General features: G+C 36.0%; 1 protein-coding gene across 1 annotated transcript in view; it reads right to left on the bottom strand.

Moving 5' to 3' along the window:
* Positions 1-10,981: 10,981 nt before the first annotated feature.
* The window catches only part of LOC131939744 (protein FAM184A-like), a 74,872-nt gene continuing 65,693 nt past the window's right edge, over positions 10,982-20,160 (bottom strand). The window contains exons 12-18 of the mRNA XM_059298227.1: positions 18,626-18,779; positions 18,116-18,243; positions 16,172-16,356; positions 15,326-15,472; positions 13,984-14,101; positions 12,002-12,106; positions 10,982-11,307 (exon numbers count right to left, since the gene is read on the bottom strand). Coding sequence (XP_059154210.1) covers positions 11,176-11,307; positions 12,002-12,106; positions 13,984-14,101; positions 15,326-15,472; positions 16,172-16,356; positions 18,116-18,243; positions 18,626-18,779 — 969 coding nt within the window. The 3' untranslated portion in view covers positions 10,982-11,175. The remainder of the gene's footprint in view (positions 11,308-12,001; positions 12,107-13,983; positions 14,102-15,325; positions 15,473-16,171; positions 16,357-18,115; positions 18,244-18,625; positions 18,780-20,160) is intronic.

The raw sequence follows: 20,160 nt of genomic DNA, 5'->3' as shown, positions 1-20,160 counted from the left end.
CCGGTCAGGCCAGTTTTGAGTATCCTATGTTCTAATTGTATATATATATATATATATATATATATATATATATATATATATATATATATATATATATATATATATATATATATATATATATATATATATATATATATATATATATATATATATATATATGTGTTTATATATACATATACATATATGGGGGGCCCAAAAAAATATTTGCGGGGTGGCCCGTTTTTTCTAGTTCCGCCACTGTCTAATATCCGATTTTTAATAAGATGTAGGTCTTATGTCATATCGGTTGAGATAAAGATATCGATCTATAACCCATCTAACAAGATGTAGGTATTATATCATATCGTGTGAGATCTAGATATCGATCTAATATCCCATTTAATAAGATGTAGCAGGTTTCATGTAATATCGGCTGAGATCTAGACAGCAGTCTGTCTAATATGATAATAAATTATATAGAGTTGTAGGCAGTTGAAGCCAAATTATTATAACCAGAAGGGTTCAGCTATGTACCGTATCACGTGCTATGGCTTCTGATATCACGTGAGGTAGCCAGATAAAGACTGAACAGTGCTCGTGGTATAAATAGTCGCTAAATGTAGAAAAAACAACTTACAGAAGTGTGGTAAAAACCGCCGCGAAAAATGTAGACCAAAAGATATCCTAAGTGTGGTAGGCCTATAGACCGTGTCTAAGTTTAGGCCAAAGGAAAATTTACGGAACTGTGGTATTGGCCGTCGCTAAATGTAGACCAAAAGAAATCTTACAAAATTTTAATATAGACAGCCGCCAAACTGAGACCAAACGAAGGTTTACAGAATTGTAATAAAGAGAGCCTGTAAATTTTAGAACATTTTCTGAATTGAGTAAATCCTCGTTTAAATAGTATAAGATAATTTGGATCTTGTTAACAAGTATATTGAGTTATAAGCATTCACATCTTCTCGATGCCTTTCTCTGTCATGGATTAGATCTATATTATATGTAGTAGCATTCGGCAAGTTTGATAAGGGGTCGTCCTTTGATGACGTAACTCTCCTGAAGGTGAGGGGGGGGGTGCGGAAGAGTGAATATTAAAAAAATAACTAGAAACATGCGCTTGTTCCTTCCATTCTACAGCCCAAATCCCTCTTGATAAATCTCATCCAGGTAGAATTTAAAATGGCTAAGTTTAGGCTTATATTGATTGGTCCTATGTCTTTTAAGCAGAGGGGTAAATCGGACATTTTTTAATATAAAAACTGGAGCAAATGGATCAAAAGTTCGTTAAAAAAGGTGACAGTGTTCAGAGTTTTTTCCAGACATCTCCGAACGAATGGGAATTTATATAGAAAATATATACTTTTTACAGTGTCCGCCCCACCAGAAAATTTAGTCCGGAAGGGGGGGGGGTAAATTTTCGGGGGCGGGGGGGGGGGGGGGGCTGGAGAGGCTGATACTGGTTAAGTATATATTTTCTTAATAGTATATATTTGTTCTATTTCTTTCGGAAAAAAAAAGGGGTTGGGGGATTGGAGAGTGAACGTGTCTAGGAAGCGGGGGGGGGGGGGGGGGGCAGTGCCCCAGAGAATGACTAAAATAAATTCCGTCTGGGTGGTATCAAGGACATCTTACGGTCTCAGTCCGGGTTGTCTCTAGACTTCCGGGTTCGCAGCTTTACACTCAAACTCCCGACCACGCCCGTTATAAAGTGTAATATAAACCCTAGTTCAATCATGGGGTGACAGTAGAAATCAACCTTTGTAATCCCCTGAGATAGTTATAAAATAAGAAGAAATATTGAAATTTCTCACCGTAGTGTAACACGAGCAGAGTGAGACACGCACAACACAGCATCAGGAAACTTGACATTATGTCTCGTCACTGGGTGTCCACTGTCCGCCTCTTCAAGTACGGTAAAACTAGACTTGATTTGAACAGTCTAAATGCCGAAACTAAACAATAGTATGCAAAATGCAATAATATAATTTTTTTTTATTTAAAAAAATTGTTTATGTTCTTACGAAGTAAGAAACAAAAATGTATTTACAATTTTAATACTAGAACAAGAGAAGCGAAAGCCTCGTGTGATCTCGGCACTGTCCACGAGATCTCACACAAGTTTCCTTATATAGAGACATGACGGATGTGAGGGCGAGCAGGCCGACCGGGCTCTGACGTGGTCATGGAGTCGCAATTAACTCCCTAATGCCGGGCTCACCTGGTGGAAGGGGGGGGGGGGGGATCGACCGGATCACGGAAATAGCAAAAAAAAAAAGCCGGAATTAAGTCCAATTACCTCGCTTCTTGTGGGGATGAAATTGTTATTGGTTAAGCGCTTATCGTTGTTTTGACTTAGATGGGGTTACCTCCCTTTGGGACCATCTACAATTACACCGATGTGGCTATTTTTAACTATCACATTCATTATTTTTTTTTGCTTTTTCGCTCTAAAACGCATCTTTAAAGGGTTAATTGTGGTGAGTTTGTTGTATATCATTTATGAATGTACAGTAAAATATGCCTGTTTAACACAGTAGACACCACACAGGAAATGCAATCCCTCCCCACATAACACCACTTACCCTTAAATACTGTAGGGGAGGGGCGGGCGGTTAATTTAACCTGCACATGTTTTTGTTTTAACTGAAATTAATTGAATAAAATGGCGCTCTCGAGCCGTATGTGAAGACCACGTGATGACATCCAAACGGGAAATCCCACTCGCTTTACAGCCACGTGACAACGATGTGAGAGCTTGAAAGAGAAAATAAAACAAGTTTCGTTCCGTATTGTTGACTCGCATAATTTCTTTTGATCATAACAATTTTAAAATTTAAATTTTCGTAAATATAATGCTATATTTTGTTATTTTTCATTTAGTCGTATCTTTTGCAAGTTTTTTTTTTTTTTTTTTTTTTTGTGAAACTTGTTTTGTCTCATCATTATCATCATTTATATGGACCCCTTGTGGAGCAAGGGGACGAAACCACACCTCTCCCAGTCCCACGTACTGGATTTTGGGCTATTCCTCCAAGTTGGGCCCACCATTCCGGCTGCTTCTGCTTCACTGACAACTGATCTTATCTAAGTTGGTTTTGACCGAACTACTTTTCTCTTTCCTTATGGATTAGCCCAATTTTTATTTTCACAGTTCGGCACTGATAGTTTTTTTTTTCCCCGGCCGCCCGATGTTCAGGCCTCCGTTAATGAAGTTTGTTGTTATTGGTTCGTGTTACTCTCCACGTCTCAGAATTTTAGAGGAGAACGGATTTCACATGGCTGTTAAACAGAAATATTTTGGACAGCGTAGAGTAGAGAGTGCTTGACATCCAGGTTGTGAGGAGGGTGTTGGATGCGTACCTGGCCTTGTTGATACAACTTTTGATGTCCTTATCTTCTCCCCTCTCTTCCCCCCCCCCCCCCACCCCAATCCTTGTTTACTACACTTCCTAGGTGTGTGAAGCGATTCCCCTCCGACTATTTGTCTAGTACATATCTTATAAAACACAAAAATAATACATTTTTACACACCCTTATATTAATAAACCGGTAGTGATCTCCCCTAAACTTTCTCGAATATTCTTATATAAAACAACAGGGGATGGTAACTGGGGATATAGCTATGATTTTTAATCCATTTTAAATACTTAAACTTTTAAAAATAGAATAGAATCTCATAAAAAAAACACCAAGCAAACGCCGAATAAAAACGCGTATAATAGTGCGCAATATTATTAGTACTTTAAAAATTTACATTAGTTTTTTGAGAAATCGGAAGTAGCGTAAATTACTACTTCCAGTCAACGGAATTTACTCAAAATTTAACAGAAGGTAGAAAATTAAATCTTTTACTTACATGTGAAATTTCATTTATCTATCTGAAATAGTACTCAAGTTATAGGCTTTTGAAAAATTCAAAGTAGGAAAAGTACCACTTCCGGTTATCGGAAATCGCTCAAAAGTTGATACGGATCTACGATTTTGATAAAATACTTATATATGAAATTTCATCAACCTAGCTGTAACGGTACTCAAGTTATCGTGTTTACACACGGACAGACAGACACACAGACACACACACACACAGACATACGGACAAGATTGCAAAATTATGTTTTTCCGTATCAGTGACGTGTAAAACGTCGAGATTTGTAAAAATCTCGATTTTTTTTTTTTGCACGATTACAATACTTTCTCTATACTACGTATATACGAGAAAGTAAAAACGTTCATTGACCACCTTCTCTCATATTTTAGCATACTCGATTTCGAATAACCGCACAATCTGGTACAAATTGGATTGATTGTGGCGTTACTATATGTACCATATCTACTCCTCATTACGCATTAGAATAAAATGATAAACTACCACAGATTTGATTGCCCTAAAATTATCCGAAAGCACATCTGGTTATGCGTCATATAGGCCGTTGACTCTATTTCAGTCTGTTTTTTGTTTTTTTTACAGATTTGCTTCCATAGTCTTTGTCAGAGGCATTAATTGTTTGAGAGTTTACTCTCTAGATGGGTTGCTGTCCCCAGCTAGCGAGCGGTGTTTCTTCCAGGCATCTCTTCGGGGGGGGGGGGGTGGGCAGGTCCCCCCCTCCCCCGAAGAAAGTCTACACCCCCCCCCCCCCCCCGAACAAAATGGAAATTTATAATTTATATAGAAAATATATACTTTTATCAATGTCCGCCCCCCTCCCCATGAAAATATCAAGTGCTCCCCCCCACCCGGAAAAAAAGTCTGGAAGAAACACTTCTAGCGAGTCTCATCTGCCTGGGGTTCGAAAAAAGGGACTTTTTTAGACATTAGCTTTATTGACTAGACCACGGCGGTCCACGACCATGATTTATCAAAAGAAAAACATACTATTGTGATTGCTGTGAAGTTATGTAATACATAAAGTATGCACGACACAATTTAGCGAAATATAGTAAAAGAAGAATAACAATTGTACAAGACGCGAGAGTTTTGTAGCGCCTTCTGTCTTTAAATACACCACTTAAACGATTGCTTTTGTTAATCTCTATCTCACTACAAAATTACTTCCTGTAAAGTGATAACTGTTTTGAAAAGAGGGGTTGGGTGGGGTTGTATTCCCACGTGACCATAAAAACAGGCAGTTGAAACCGGACTTGTAGCAAGGCAACCAGAATGGAATCATTTTTGATGAATAATTAATTAGCAAAAACACGAGTGGTTTTTAATTAATAGAGTATTTTTTTGTTATTGATTAGTTCTTTTTTTTAATGCAGTTTAATAACAGTGTTTACACGTAATGAACAGGTGGAAGGTTCATTATGTGGAGGCATTGGGAAAGAAGGGTGGGTGGGGTGGTATGTTTGCGAACATTAAAAGAAGAGGTGGTGTTTATTTCAATTCATCCTTCGCCTGAAAGAAAAATGAACTCATTTTGAATCAGAGTTTCTTCCAGGTAATTCTACCGCCCCCTCCCTCCCCCGAAAGAAAAGAAATTTATATAGAAAATATATACTTTTAACAGTGTCCGCCCCCCCCCCCCGAAGAAAGTCTACCGCCCCCCACCCCCGAAAATTTCAAGTGCCCCACACACCACCCCCCCCCCCCCCCGGAGAAAAAAAAGACTGGAAGAAACACTGTTTTGAATGGTAATGTAATGAAAGCAAGGGGAGACTATCCTCTGCATGGTATCGTTGTCTAGTTATCAACATCATTTCAATGTGCCTTTCATTAAAACGTTTGATACAAGAATATATGAACAAGTATTGCTGTATTAAATTGCTGTCTAATTAGCGAAGTGTCTGAGGAGGTTACCGTGACCGTACGCTGGAATGTGCAGGGTGGGACGGAAATAAACGGGAAAGTCGTTAATCAAGATGAGACGAGGCCCTTGTTTAGGTTTTATCTAAAGCCTCTCCCCCCCCCCTTCCCCTTACCACATTATCATGAGAGGTTACGGAAAAAGCTAGAACCGCTCTTTCGCTCATAAAATTACGTCACTAAGTTACATTCCTCCACAATGGCGTAACAGATCAGCAAGTGGGGGGGGGGGGGGGGGGTGGAAATTAAAAGCCAATACGTATGTGGGGGTGTGAGGTGTTTATATGTTTATAAGAGGATGGAACACACAACATAATACAAAATTGCACATCATACAAAACAAATCCAAAACACAACAGAACAAATCGTAGCAGCACTCTACACAAAAATAACACAGCCTATTTTTTATTCATGATAAAAAAAACAAGTTAATTAAAAAGTCTAGTGACATTAATGCGCAATTTCCTTATGTTATCTAAAAATAGCTCTGACGTATAATGCTGGGATGCGTTCAAGCTAGAAGAACGATCGGTTTGTTGGTGTTTATGTAATTTTAAAATTTGTGACTAAACGAGAGGATATTTTTGAAAACTTTCTTCGGCAATATTGTTCTAAATTATGGCAGGAATCGATTGGTACATGTTTCAAGTCGCTAAGTGGTCTGGTTGCCGAGATATGGGCCAAAAACTGCATTTGTTCGAGGTTTTTTGGCTTTTCCGGGAAATACATGAAAGAAACCCGGAATTTTTATGGCCTATGCTCATTCTCGTAACTTGCTTAACATAATTGCTTTTGGAACTAGTCATCGATATTGCTTCGTTGAGGAGGAGATACGACTTAAAGCCCGGACACACATTCATCCATACATTCATTCATCCATCCATCCATCCATTCCCAGAAATGACGCGTTAATAAACGCAATTCTCCAGAATGGAAATTGCGCTAATTATTTCGCGTTCGAATTGTTGAAAGAATTTAAGTGCAGCGATCAAATGTAAGGGAAGTAATGACACTCTTTAATACAGCTCCGTACATGTATTTAATCACACCTTTAAATTTTATTTAGTATGAGAAAATACTTTTTAAATGCTATAAAATAACTGCATTCAATTTATTTTACAAAATATTATATGTTTATCTGAAGAATATATTCATTGAGTTTTATAATACAGACTATTTATTTTAACTCGAACACAAGATTTAAAAAAAAAGTAATTTAATATAAAACAAAGCACAATGCACTTGAAATCAATCAGAAGGTCCATCCGTAAATAATATTAAAATGATGAAAAATTTATAAATCATACATTTTCTACACATTGCCTACTTGCGTTTAACCCCCCCCCCCCCCCCCCCCCCACATATCTCGAATCCAACAGAAACCTACAAACATGTTTTTAAACACTAAAGATACGCATCATCTCTACCCGGGTCCCCTATCACTGAATTATCCAAACATTTATTTCTGTATCCCATTTAAAACGCCATGGTTAAACTTGGTTTTTGTAAATACTTAAACAGTGTTGATGAAATTATTTTAAATTGAAAATAAAAGTATTTTAAAAAAAAACGTCTACACATTGACATTACGACAACCAACCTACTATAAGAATAATTTAACTTAGAATTCAATCTATTAGCTTGTTTGCACTAACATCTGTCTATAACGTGCCCAACATAGTTTAATATTTTCAGTCTTCCAACATATTATGGGCTTGATCTCTGCACTGTCTATACTGGTCATTTCAATAATATGCAAACACAACATAAAACCAAACACAGCATAAAACCAAACACAGCATAAAACCAAACACAACATAAAACCAAACACAACATTAAACCAAATACAACATAAAACAAAACACGCCATAAAATCAAACTTAACATAAAACCAAACACTATATAAAACAAAAAACCATAAAACACAATATCAAACCAAACACAACATAAAACAAAACCCACCATAAAAATCAACCGATTATAAATCATTTAAAAGTTTATGTTAAGCAACTGGTTTGTTAATTGATGTTTATTACCAGTTCATAGATTTTCCAAGCACATTAATTTCTGTGGGCAAAATTTTCTATATAGTATTCATTGATTAGTTTTAATTTGTAGCCACTATTTTTTAAGCCCTTTTTAGGTAGATTATGCACACATTTTCATAGGTGAAAAAAATATCAATACATCACATGTTCATTTCCAAGCTTTATTCAATCCAGATTTGTTTCATTTACAACACACCTTAAAACATTATTTGATAGTGTACACTAGTCTTAGCACAACTTCAAACTTGATACTGATCGTGCTCTCTAGCTAGACTAGCACTCTGATAGTCTAACTTAGCATGCTCATAAAAGTAGGGCTAATAGAAAATATAATTGTAGCAACCATTATTTTTATAATAGTTTTTATAACAATTGAAATGAGTTACTGTTACATGGGTTATAGTTTTTTAAAATACAATTTGAAATGAGCTACAAAGGAAATATTTTTGAAATATCGAAGATCATATTTCTGAGGTCCAAAGCTTACTTATATTGAGAAATATGACAAAGTAAACATTTAAAATAAGTTATCAAACTAACAAGAACATAAAAGGTAAATGATGTTTGAATTCAATTGTTTTTACCACTACTGGGCCCTATCAGTATGATTGAATAAAGTTCTACAGTTGAAACAATCGTGTACACAAGATCATATCAGTACAAATTGTGTACAATGGACAGTTTGTGTACAGGTGACCAGAGTTATAGCTTGAGAACCTCTTGTAGAATTATGAATGGTTGAGACAGGAATAATTAATGTACACGTACATCTCACCAAATTATAAAACCCATTAGAGATTAACATATACACATTTTTTAAAGTCATAGTATAAATATGGGAAAGTAACATTTATAAAATCAAAACTTTGGTTAAGTCAAAAATAAAACGGCATTAGAATTTAGAGAAGCATTAATAGGACATACGAATTTTAGTCTTTTATTTTTTTTATCTACATCAAATATCAGAAATGTATTTTTTAAAACTTAATTAAATGCAAAAGATATGAACATTAAAAAAAATGTAAATGAAATTTAATAAACTTACTGTAACAACAAACTACATGTAAAATTTGTACAAGAAGTTTTAATGTTTTACTCTAAACCAAATGTTCCAGTAACATTTTCAAAGACTCTCAAGATTTCAATGCATAGTTATGTTACCACATATGTTTTATCACAGCTAATTGGAGAGCTCTACACAGAACAGTCCAGCAGTAAAAAAAAATATTTTTATTTACATTTTTTTCTGGCAATACTCCTTTAAGTTAATTTATAAAAAAATATACTTGATGCTCCATAACATGTTTATTAAATGAAGCTTAACAATACAATTCAACAAGACATAGAAAAAGAAAGTGGGGGTCAAAGAAGATAATTCACCCCAGCACTCCCCCAAACAGTGAACAAATAATTTTTCTATAGGCCTACAGATGATCTGTTTAATAAAACTTTCTTCACCCATGAAAAATAAACAGTTTATTTTGGTGCTAAGTTCAGCAGTATTGAGTCATTATTTTATTTGTTATAGAAAGAAACAGTCATAATAGTTATATAATACAGCAATACAATTTCTTCAGAAACCGCAGTATACTAGATATAAATAATACAATTTTTGACAGAAAGAGTAGTATGTTTTACATAAACAGCAAAACAATTTTTGACAAAAATAGCAGTATACTTTATATAAATAGGAATTCAAATTTTATTAAAATACAGCAGTATACTTTACATAAAATACTTTATAAGACATAGTGACATGAGTATACATTACTTAAAATACTACAGTATAATTTATACTTAAAACAGCAGTTTGCTCACACTGAATCAACAGAATGGAAGTATAATGGAAGCAGCAGTCAACAGTTGTATTCATACCAAATCAAATTCAAGCACAACACAATCCAATCCAAGTTTCAAGCATACCACTGGTCAGGAAAAACTACAGCACAAAAGTTTCAAGCATACTACTGGTCAGAAAAAACAGCACAATCCAAGTTTCAAGCATACCACTGGTCAGGAAAAACTACAGCACAAAAGTTTCAAGCATACTACTGGTCAGAAAAAACAGCACAATCCAAGTTTCAAGCATACCACTGGTCAGGAAAAACTACAGCACAATCCAACTTTCACCAAAGTTATAATCTCATTCAAGTAATGACAAGATTAATTAAAAGGCATGCAGTACATCTTTAGGAATCTACACACACACTGCATTAGCCACATCAGGTTATATAGGACAAAATATAATGTAAATCATGTACTTAAAACACAGGGCATCTTTAATGAATTAACAAAATTAATTGATTACAAATTAAACAAAGGGTTTTTAATAATTGTTTGAAGTACCATGGGCCAAATAAAAAGATTATTGAAAAAACAATGAAGCCTTTTAATTTTTCACTTTGAACTTAATTTTGTCATTACATAAAGAGAGAACAGTTTTAAAAGTATAAAACATATTTTAAAATATGACTACATTCAATAAGTAACATCATTTTACATGTAAAAACACCATTATCAAATGACATATAGCTATACAAGAATGTAAATAAAAATCTTTGATTGAAATTTTGACAATTTTTACTTCATAGAAATGGGTCTGATAAATAAATAAAAATAATTATAGTGTTAATATATTAACGCTGTAATGCTTTGTAATAATAAGAAAAAAATCATCAACATCACTGGGCATCAGATCTGCTTTGAAAAGATTAACTGAATGATTATTTCACATTTTTAAGCTAATCAATGCTGCTTAGAAGGAAAAGCCTATAAAGGAAAGCAGTTTTTTATACTGTGTGGTGGGTGGGGTATGCTTGTTCCATCTGTGGTGGGTGGGTGTGGCTGTTTAATCTGTGATGGGTGGGGTGTGGCTGTTCCATCAGAGATGGGTGGGGTGTAGCTGTTCCATCTGTGGTGGGTGGGGTGTGGCTGTTCAATCTAAATATTTTTTGCCTTGGTTGCAATATTTGTATATTTCTAGTTTCTTTTATGCTTCAAGCATTCTCTCTAGCCCAGTGGTTGACTGCCTGCAGCCCTGGAGCCACATTTGGCTCTATAAATGACTCAACCTTACATTTCATGTTTTAGATTAACACACAAATCATATCTCCACACACTATATTTTAGCATTATTTTATTCCAACTTTATCACCTACCTCTTCAACAGTGAAGTTTAATATTGTCTCACCTCCAAACCAACTTTATCAGCTATTTAGCTCTCCCACTTGGATCTCACACAATAAAACATAAACTCTCAGAATTATTCAGGCTCTTTTATCTAAAATGTATCCTACACCTTCTCACGTGGGGCGTTAAACTATGAGATCACTGGGCAGGTTTTTATCTAGAGAACTTTGTAAAGTTGGGTTGTGGTAAGGGTTTTGTGGGGTTCAGTTTCCCATCATGAAGAGGAGAGCCAGGTAGAGGATCTAACCTTTGAACTCCAGCCGTCTTTTCTCCTTTCTTTTTAGGCTGAAAATTTATTTTTTAAACATGTATACTTTGTATGAGCGAACAGGCCATTGTTTTATTAGTTAAAGTCATTGTATTGTTATTAATGGTTTCAGCTCTGAACTAATAGGTCATTGTATTGTTAGGCCTCAGAGTTAATCAGTTTTTTTTTATAATTAGGCCCATAGGCTATAAGCCAATCATCAGTTAAAGGATCTTTTTAAATATTTAGAAAAGTATTTAGAGATATGTATGTGTAAACTTAATCAGTGGCGTAGCGAGGTCGGGTGTCAACCGGTGCGGCACTTAATGGTGTCACCCCCTAGAGGCGTAGCAATCCTTCCCGGCGACAAACTTTCAAATTTTCGATCTGCACCACCCCCCCTCAAACTTTTGATTTGCACCTTCCCCCCTCAAGTTTTCGATTTGCACCCCTCCACCTCAAGTTTTTCTCTATATATTGTCTATTTTTTGCCTTGGTGTCACCCCCCTAAATGGTGTCACCCGGTGCGGTCCGGACCACCCGCCCCGCCCCCCCCTCGCTACGCCTCTGAACTTAATATATGTTAGTTTACATAGCATTTATAACATTAATTTACATATGCAGAAAAATGTTCAAAGATATGTATTTATTAACTTGTCTAATTAATGAAAATTTTAATAATAAATTAAAGGTAGACATACTTGTTTAGAGAGTACAATGGTTTAGACCTACCTTCTGGAAAGGGTTGAGAACCCCTACATTGGGCGAGGCATTAAAAACCTTGTTGAAATTAGTTTCTCTGTTCACTAGCTCAAGCTGGTAAAACCTCTTCTCATCCTGGGGAGTTATGGGATCAGCTACATGGTTACCATGGTTACACAATCAACAACAGCATAAAACAAAGATGCACTGAATGTTTTGAAATTATTGTTGATAACTTGAACAAGTTTAGAAAACCTATTGTCAGTGTGCTGTCTATCTATATAAAGGTGCTAACATCAAGTGTTTGAGTGAGTATAGAAAATAAACACTTGTAGATAGTAAAGCAAATTTTCTGTGGTCCATGTATTTCCCATCCCACCCCCCACTTCCTGTCTTGTGTTTAGAACATGTGACTTATCTAGCCAATCACTAAAGGTTTAGCTAACACTGTAAAAAAGTCTTTAAAATGTAGGCTAGATGAAGATGAAAGCATTTGATTAGGGATCAAAGAAAAGGTAAACATCTTTTGGTTTATTTCCTTAAAGGCAAGAGGCAAAACCAAAGGCTTAGTCTATTTCGATCTACCAAAAAGTCATAAAACAACAAAGACACATTACATAAGTCCAGAAACAAAATAAAAGATAAAAGGCAATCAATATAACAACTGGTCAATCTATATAACAAAAGTCAATGAATATAACACAAGTCAATGAATATAACAAAGTCAATGAATATAACACAAGTCAATGAATATAACACAAGTTAATGAATATAACAAAAGTCAATGAATATGACACAAGTCAATGAATATAACAAAAGTCAATGAATATAACAAAAGACAATGGATATAACAAAAGTCAATGAATATAACAAAAGACAATGGATATAACAAAAGTCAATGAATATAACACAAGTCAATGAATATAACACAAGTTAATGAATATAACAAAAGTCAATGAATATAGCACAAGTTAATGGATATAACAAAAGTCAATGAATATAACAAAAGTCAATGAATATAACAAAAGACAATGAATATAGCACAAGTCAATGAATATAACAAAAGTCAATGAATATAACAAAAGACAATGGATATAACAAAAGTCAATGAATATAACAAAAGACAATGGATATAACAAAAGTCAATGAATATAACAAAAGTCAATGAATATAACAAAAGACAATGAATATAGCACAAGTCAATGAATATAACAAAAGACAATGAATATAACAAAAGTCAATGAATATAACAAAAGTCAATGAATATAACAAAAGACAATGAATATAGCACAAGTTAATGGATATAACAAAAGTCAATGAATATAACAAAAGTCAATGAATATAACAAAAGACAATGAATATAACACAAGTCAATGAATATAACACAAGTTAATGAATATAACAAAAGTCAATGAATATAGCACAAGTTAATGGATATAACAAAAGTCAATGAATATAACAAAAGTCAATGAATATAACAAAAGACAATGAATATAGCACAAGTCAATGAATATAACAAAAGTCAATGAATATAACAAAAGACAATGGATATAACAAAAGTCAATGAATATAACAAAAGACAATGGATATAACAAAAGTCAATGAATATAACACAAGTCAATGAATATAACACAAGTTAATGAATATAACAAAAGTCAATGAATATAGCACAAGTTAATGGATATAACAAAAGTCAATGAATATAACAAAAGTCAATGAATATAACAAAAGAAAATGAATATAGCACAAGTCAATGAATATAACAAAAGACAATGAATATAACAACAGTCAATGAATATAACAAAAGTCAATGAATATAACAAAAGACAATGAATATAGCACAAGTCAATGAATATAACAAAAGACAATGAATATAGCACAAGTCAATGAATATAACAAAAGTCAATGAATATAACAAAAGACAATGAATATAGCACAAGTCAATGAATATAACAAAAGTCAATGAAAATGACCAAAGACAATGAAAATAACAAAAGACTTAGTCAACTCACAATGAGGTCTTTGATTCTAATTTCCCGTTCTGACACTTCAGATCTTAACGAGTCAATCAGCTCCAAGTCCTCAGGTCTGGACTCCCTTCTGTCATAACGATCTCTGGCTTCTTGCAACCTGCACCGTATGGTAGGAACGTATGTCAGATACAATGTAAGGCTACACCATATGGTAGGAACGTATGTCAAATACAATATAAGGCTACACCATATGGTAGGAACGTATGTCAGATACAATATTAGGCTACACCATATGGTAGGAACGTATGTCAAATACAATATAAGGCTACACCATACAGCAGAGGCGTAGCGAGGGGGGGGGGGGTGCGGACCGCACCGGGTGACACCATTTAGTGGGGTGACACCAAGGCAAAAAAAAGTAAAATATATAGAGACAAATTTGAGTGGGGGGGGGGGGTGCAAATCGAAAGTTTGTCCCTGGGAAGAGTCGCTACGCCTCAAAAACAATATAAGGCTACACCACAGAGAGGGTTTTTATCTCAAAAACAAAATAAAGCTACACCATATAGCAGAATTTTTTCTTAAAGCAAAATGAAGATTTAAAAGTAAGCCTATGCAAATAATTTGAAACTAGTTATATTGTAAGCTGAGACAGACTAATTGGTTTAACATTTTTAAAAAATCATTTTTATGCTAATTTATTCTCTCTAATTGGAGGAGTTTTGATGACAATCTTAGATATGATACATATATAACTTATTCAATTTGTAGGGCAGATATACTTAGATGAGATAAAACTCAATATGCAGGGCAGATATACTTAGATGAGATAAAACTCAATATGCAGGGCAGATATACTTAGATGAGATAAAACTCACTCAATGTGTAGGGCAGATATACTTAGATGAGATAAAACTCAATATGCAGGGCAGATATACTTAGATGAGATAAAACTCAATATGCAGGGCAGATATACTTAGATGAGATAAAACTCACTCAATGTGTAGGGCAGATATACTTAGATGAGATAAAACTCAATATGCAGGGCAGATATACTTAGATGAGATAAAACTCAATATGCAGGGCAGATATACTTAGATGAGATAAAACTCAATATGCAGGGCAGATATACTTAGATGAGATAAAACTCACTCAATGTGTAGGGCAGATATACTTAGATGAGATAAAACTCAATATGCAGGGCAGATATACTTAGATGAGATATAACTCAATATGTAGGGCAGATATACTTAGATGAGATAAAACTCAATATGCAGGGCAGATATACTTAGATGAGATAAAACTCACTTAATTTGTAGGGCAGCTATACATAGATGAGATAAAACTCACATTCTGTAGAGCAGGTAGCCTATAAACTCACTCAATTTGTAGAGCAGAAATTTTATCCTTCAGCATGGCCTGGGCAGCATTAAACTGGGCCAACATGTCCTGCTGTTCCCTCAGATGGTCAGCTGTCAGGTTGTTTATGGCTGTCTGGTTCTCACGGTTGAGTTTGTCCTCTTGGATCCTAGGAGTTCAAGTTGGTTTTGTTACATGACAAAAAGAGGATAAGGAAAGTTGGTTGGTCTAAACAATCCTTAGGACTGTGGAAGGAGAAGCAAGGGATGTGGAGTTTACATGGGCTAAACTACAGAGCTGCACAAAATAGAGTTGGGTGGAGAGGTGTAGCTGCAGTCATTTGCTTCTCAGTGGACTAAAAGGATTAAGTTAAGTGATTCAAGTTTGTTAAATGAGTTAAAAATTTTGGCCACTGAAGTAAACATTCATGTAGGCGTACTTTATACCCAGTTGTGCAGATACTAACCTGTAGAGGCAGACTTTATTTTTCTGACTTATTTACTAATATATAAGTACATTTTTTTAAAAAAGCAATGCAATCATAAGTAGAATTTACCCTCTGTACCAAGTTATTCTTCTAATTTCAATATTCAATGTTTGCATTATCTCTTTACTTTAACAATCTATACAAACAAATACAAATCATGCTTTTCTTTTTGTCGTCATTTTACAGGAGTCAATGTGGGGGTTGGTGAGGCTACAAACTCGACCACTCTACCCACCAACGCCACTGATATAATATAAGCCAATGTTCTGTGGTCCATGCTTTAAGATGACAAATTCACAAGCTATTTCTGAAGATCACATGTAGGTGTTTACATTCTACATGATTACAGAGTCAACAGATAAAGAAACACCAACAACTTACTTGAGCTGCTGACTGGCTTGTTTCTGTGTTTGTTTGATCTCCAGCACCTTGGTGTCAATCTCCTGCTTGAGTTTGCTGATCTGCTCCTGCACCTTGGTCAGCTGGTCCTGGAGGTTCTTGATGTGTTGCTCTCTGTACCCAATCTCTGTCTTCAGCTCCTCCAGCTGCATCTGGTGGTCTTTGTCCTGGGGAGTCAAAGGTTAGGGGCAACTAGTTCAGTGGATTCATCCAGGGGTCTCCAAACTTTTCAGTCCGAGGGCCGCTTTAACTATCAAATTTCAGTTCGGGGGCCAGTTTCTTTCAGGTATGTCTTTTATTTTTCTGGACAAAGTTCCTCAGCCATCACCAACAAACGATTTTTCCTTGGACAAAAAGATCTCCGCGGGCCGGATGAGAGGACTTCGCGGGCCGCATCCGGCCCGCGGGCCGTAGTTTGGAGACCCCTGATCTAAACAAACAGGCAGTCAGATAACTAACTAGTGCATCTTTGTCCTGGGGAGTCAAAGGTTAGGAGCAACTAGTTCAGTCGATTCTACAACACAAACAAAGTCAGAAAACTCGCTGACCACTGATGTAAAAAGTCCAACACGCGAACGTAGGTACCATAGCAAACACGGGTAGGCCCGGGGCGCCAAATAGCACCATGTCGGGGCGCCAAATAGCACCCTGTCGGGGTGCCGGAGGACGCCCGGATTTGATTCACTTAAAGACTATAGTAACCTTTCTTACCCATAGTCTATCGCACTGTTAAAAACAAAATTATGCAGAATAGCGCTCACATGATAGCCCAGGGCGCCAAATCGAACAACCCTGCCTGTATGGATGACCCCATTGTATGGATGACCCCGCTATATGGATGACCCCATTTTATGGATGACCCCATTGTATGGATGACCCCCTTGCATGGATGACCCCGCTATATGGATGACACCGCTATATGGATGACCCCGCTATATGGATGACCCAGGTGAAAGAACGATTCACCCAAAGAGATAAGGTGAGGTGTGAACGGAAACACGTACTCACGTTTGCTGCAGGTGCCAATTATTATGTAATTAAATACACTTAAAAAAAATTAATTATGCACTTTATTAACAGTTATTTGGAAGGGGAAAAAATATAATTATATCATGGCGATTTTAATTGTTTATTTTCTGGATGCCGCTTAGCAAGTGTAGTTGCGTCCCTTTCGTGTAACTATTTTCGTCCCGTGTAAATAGTTTGATCAGGGGGAGTAATGTGTCACGTGTCTGGGGACAGGCGATTAGAGTGACGTGTCAAATTTAATAGTGACATGTCAGTTAAAAGAAAAAGTGCGTGCTTTTTTGGCTTTTTAAATTATTATTTTATAATGCCCTGACGTAGCTGTGAAAAATATTTGAAGTAATTATTATTTTATTTGGCTACAATAATATTACGTGGTAAGGGCTATAATTATGACCATCTTTGGTGTAAATTTAGATAGTTTTTCGTAATGATGTACTTTTATTATGTAATAATTATTATCATCATTAGTGTTATTTTAGATTCTTGCGATATTTCATGAAAGAACATGCCATACAACAAAAATACTGGTGTGACACAGGGCTAACACTCACGTGGCAGATTACACACAGGGCACAATTATACCAGGGAATGTCACACATTAATTACATCAGGCATAAGGCACATCTCACACAGGGCATAACATTCACAGCGCATATGTCCAACAGGGCACATCACTTACAGGGTACATAACTCACAGGGCACAACACTATCAGGGCATATCACACATAAGGCATATCACTCACAGGGCATATCACAATCAGAGTACATAGAGCAAGTACCAGAAAATTCTTGTACAACCTAAGCTCACCTTTTGTAATAGTCTAAGCTCACCTTTTATACAACCTAAGCTCACCATTTATACAACCTAAGCTCACCTTTTATACAACCTAAGCTCACCTTTTGCTTTGAGATCTCCACAGCCCTCTCCAGCTCCATCCTGGCAGCTCTGACCTCATTGCCATGCTTTAGCTTAAGAGCTTCCATCTCGTTCTTGTTCTGTTCCTCTAGCTCAGCTTGCAGCTTCTCTGAATCAGCAGAAAGACATTCAAGTATACACTAACTGAACAACACAAGACAACATTCAACTCAACAAGATGTATATATCAGCACATGACAACATTCAACTTTACAATATTTAGACAGTTCGACAAATTATATCAACTTAAGAAATTGAAAACAGAAACTTGATTAAATAAAATAATCAATCTTGTCTCTATAGAAAAAGACAGTATGCTGCCTTCAAAAAGCCACTGTTAGTGAGGTCTAATAGTAAGATACAAGTCATAATATTTAGGTGATCGTTAACCAGAATAACTCCTCATAGAGAATCGCCCAATAAACGACCATTAAACTTAAATGTAATTTGGCCAACACAGACAGGCCCACCACGAAGAAGCCGTGACTGACCAATCTCCTTGAGCTGCTGGACCTTCAGGTTGTCCAGAGCCTCCTGTCTCTGACGCTGCTCCAGCTGACTGCTGTGGCTGAGAGCTGCTTTATGGGCGGACACCTGGGCCTGCATCTCCTCCAGGTGCTTCAGCTTTAGCTCGTTCTCCAGGCTCTGTGGGGAGAGGTCAATGGGATTGTGACAATGGGTTAATGCACACAAACTGCTGATTGTGACAATAGGTTAATGTACACAAACTGGCTGGTGATTGTGAAAGAGGTCAATGTACACTGTACACAAAATACATAGTGATTGTGCTGTTGCACATGGGATAAAACACGAAAGAAAATCTAATAAAATATTTCGTTTTTTTTTTAATTTTATTTAAGCAATATAGTGAATTTGAAAAAAAGACCATTAATTCACACATGATTTGAAAGCACGGGTCCACTTTCTTAAAGGAAACTGATTGGATAACATTGTATTTAATGTTGCAACATTTTTAGAGCCATCTTTTATGACAATTATTTTATTTGCATAATTTATCACACTTCCTTCTTCCTTCTTTATTGTAATGTTGGGCGGAATTTTCTCGCACCCAATTAAGTATTACGTTGACTCCGATTCCAGCTTGCTTTATTTTTGGCTTTGTTTCCATAGCAGTTGTTTGATGTTGTTTTCTCCCCTAGATGGGTTGCTGTTCTTAGCTATCGTCCCAACTCGGGTCTTTTCGGTTTAGCAACAATGATCTTTATCGGCCTAACAACGCGGATCCTTTATCAAACAGTAAGTTCATTAGTTAAAATCCCAATCATCCAATTATGACCAAATGACTGCACGCAGGATGAAATGTGACTTAAAATTTCGACCCCAGCTACTAGACTTTATGACAAGCCAATCTAAATGACCTTGCAACATATTCATGTTATAAACGTAAACAAGTTCTGAACTAGAACAACTCTTAGCCTTGCGCAAAAATAACTTCTCTAAGTTATCAATAAGTAAACCTCAAACAAACATAACTTATATGTGAAGTATGAAACGCTATAGACAAAAAACATGCATGATAAAAAAAACCACTAATAGTCTTCTGTTGGTCATTATTAACGAGGCGACTAATTAACGCCACTTAAGGTTGAATAGGATCTTGGCTTCTTGTGGCTACAGTGTAAGATCGCAAGTAGATCGGCAGGACAAAAGGGGAAACAACCGCAGACATATCAGGGGAAATAACCCCCATTTTTTATTCACACTCGAATCAGTTGTCACCCCTTTTGTCTAGGTCACGATGTTATGACTGAAGAGTGTAGGGTTACACTCCGTCCACTTGCACACCAGAGTGTACAAACTTGCACACCGGAGCGTACCAACTAGACGCCATACGGAAATAAACTGCGCTAATTGTTAACCAAGTATTCTGATGCTGTCGAGGGCACTTAATTGTTCCCAACTGTACAGTTACATATCTAGATTCTAACCAACCAAACGTATATTCGCATGGGGCATTGATCATATTGGCCACAACAATATCACTATACACAGTTAACTAACGCAT

The sequence above is a fragment of the Physella acuta genome, unplaced genomic scaffold (genome assembly GCF_028476545.2).
Source record: "Physella acuta isolate Inbredline_101_S28 unplaced genomic scaffold, ASM2847654v3 ptg000291l, whole genome shotgun sequence".
Taxonomy (NCBI): Eukaryota; Metazoa; Mollusca; class Gastropoda; family Physidae; genus Physella; species Physella acuta.
This window is presented reverse-complemented; position numbering and strand designations above follow the sequence as displayed.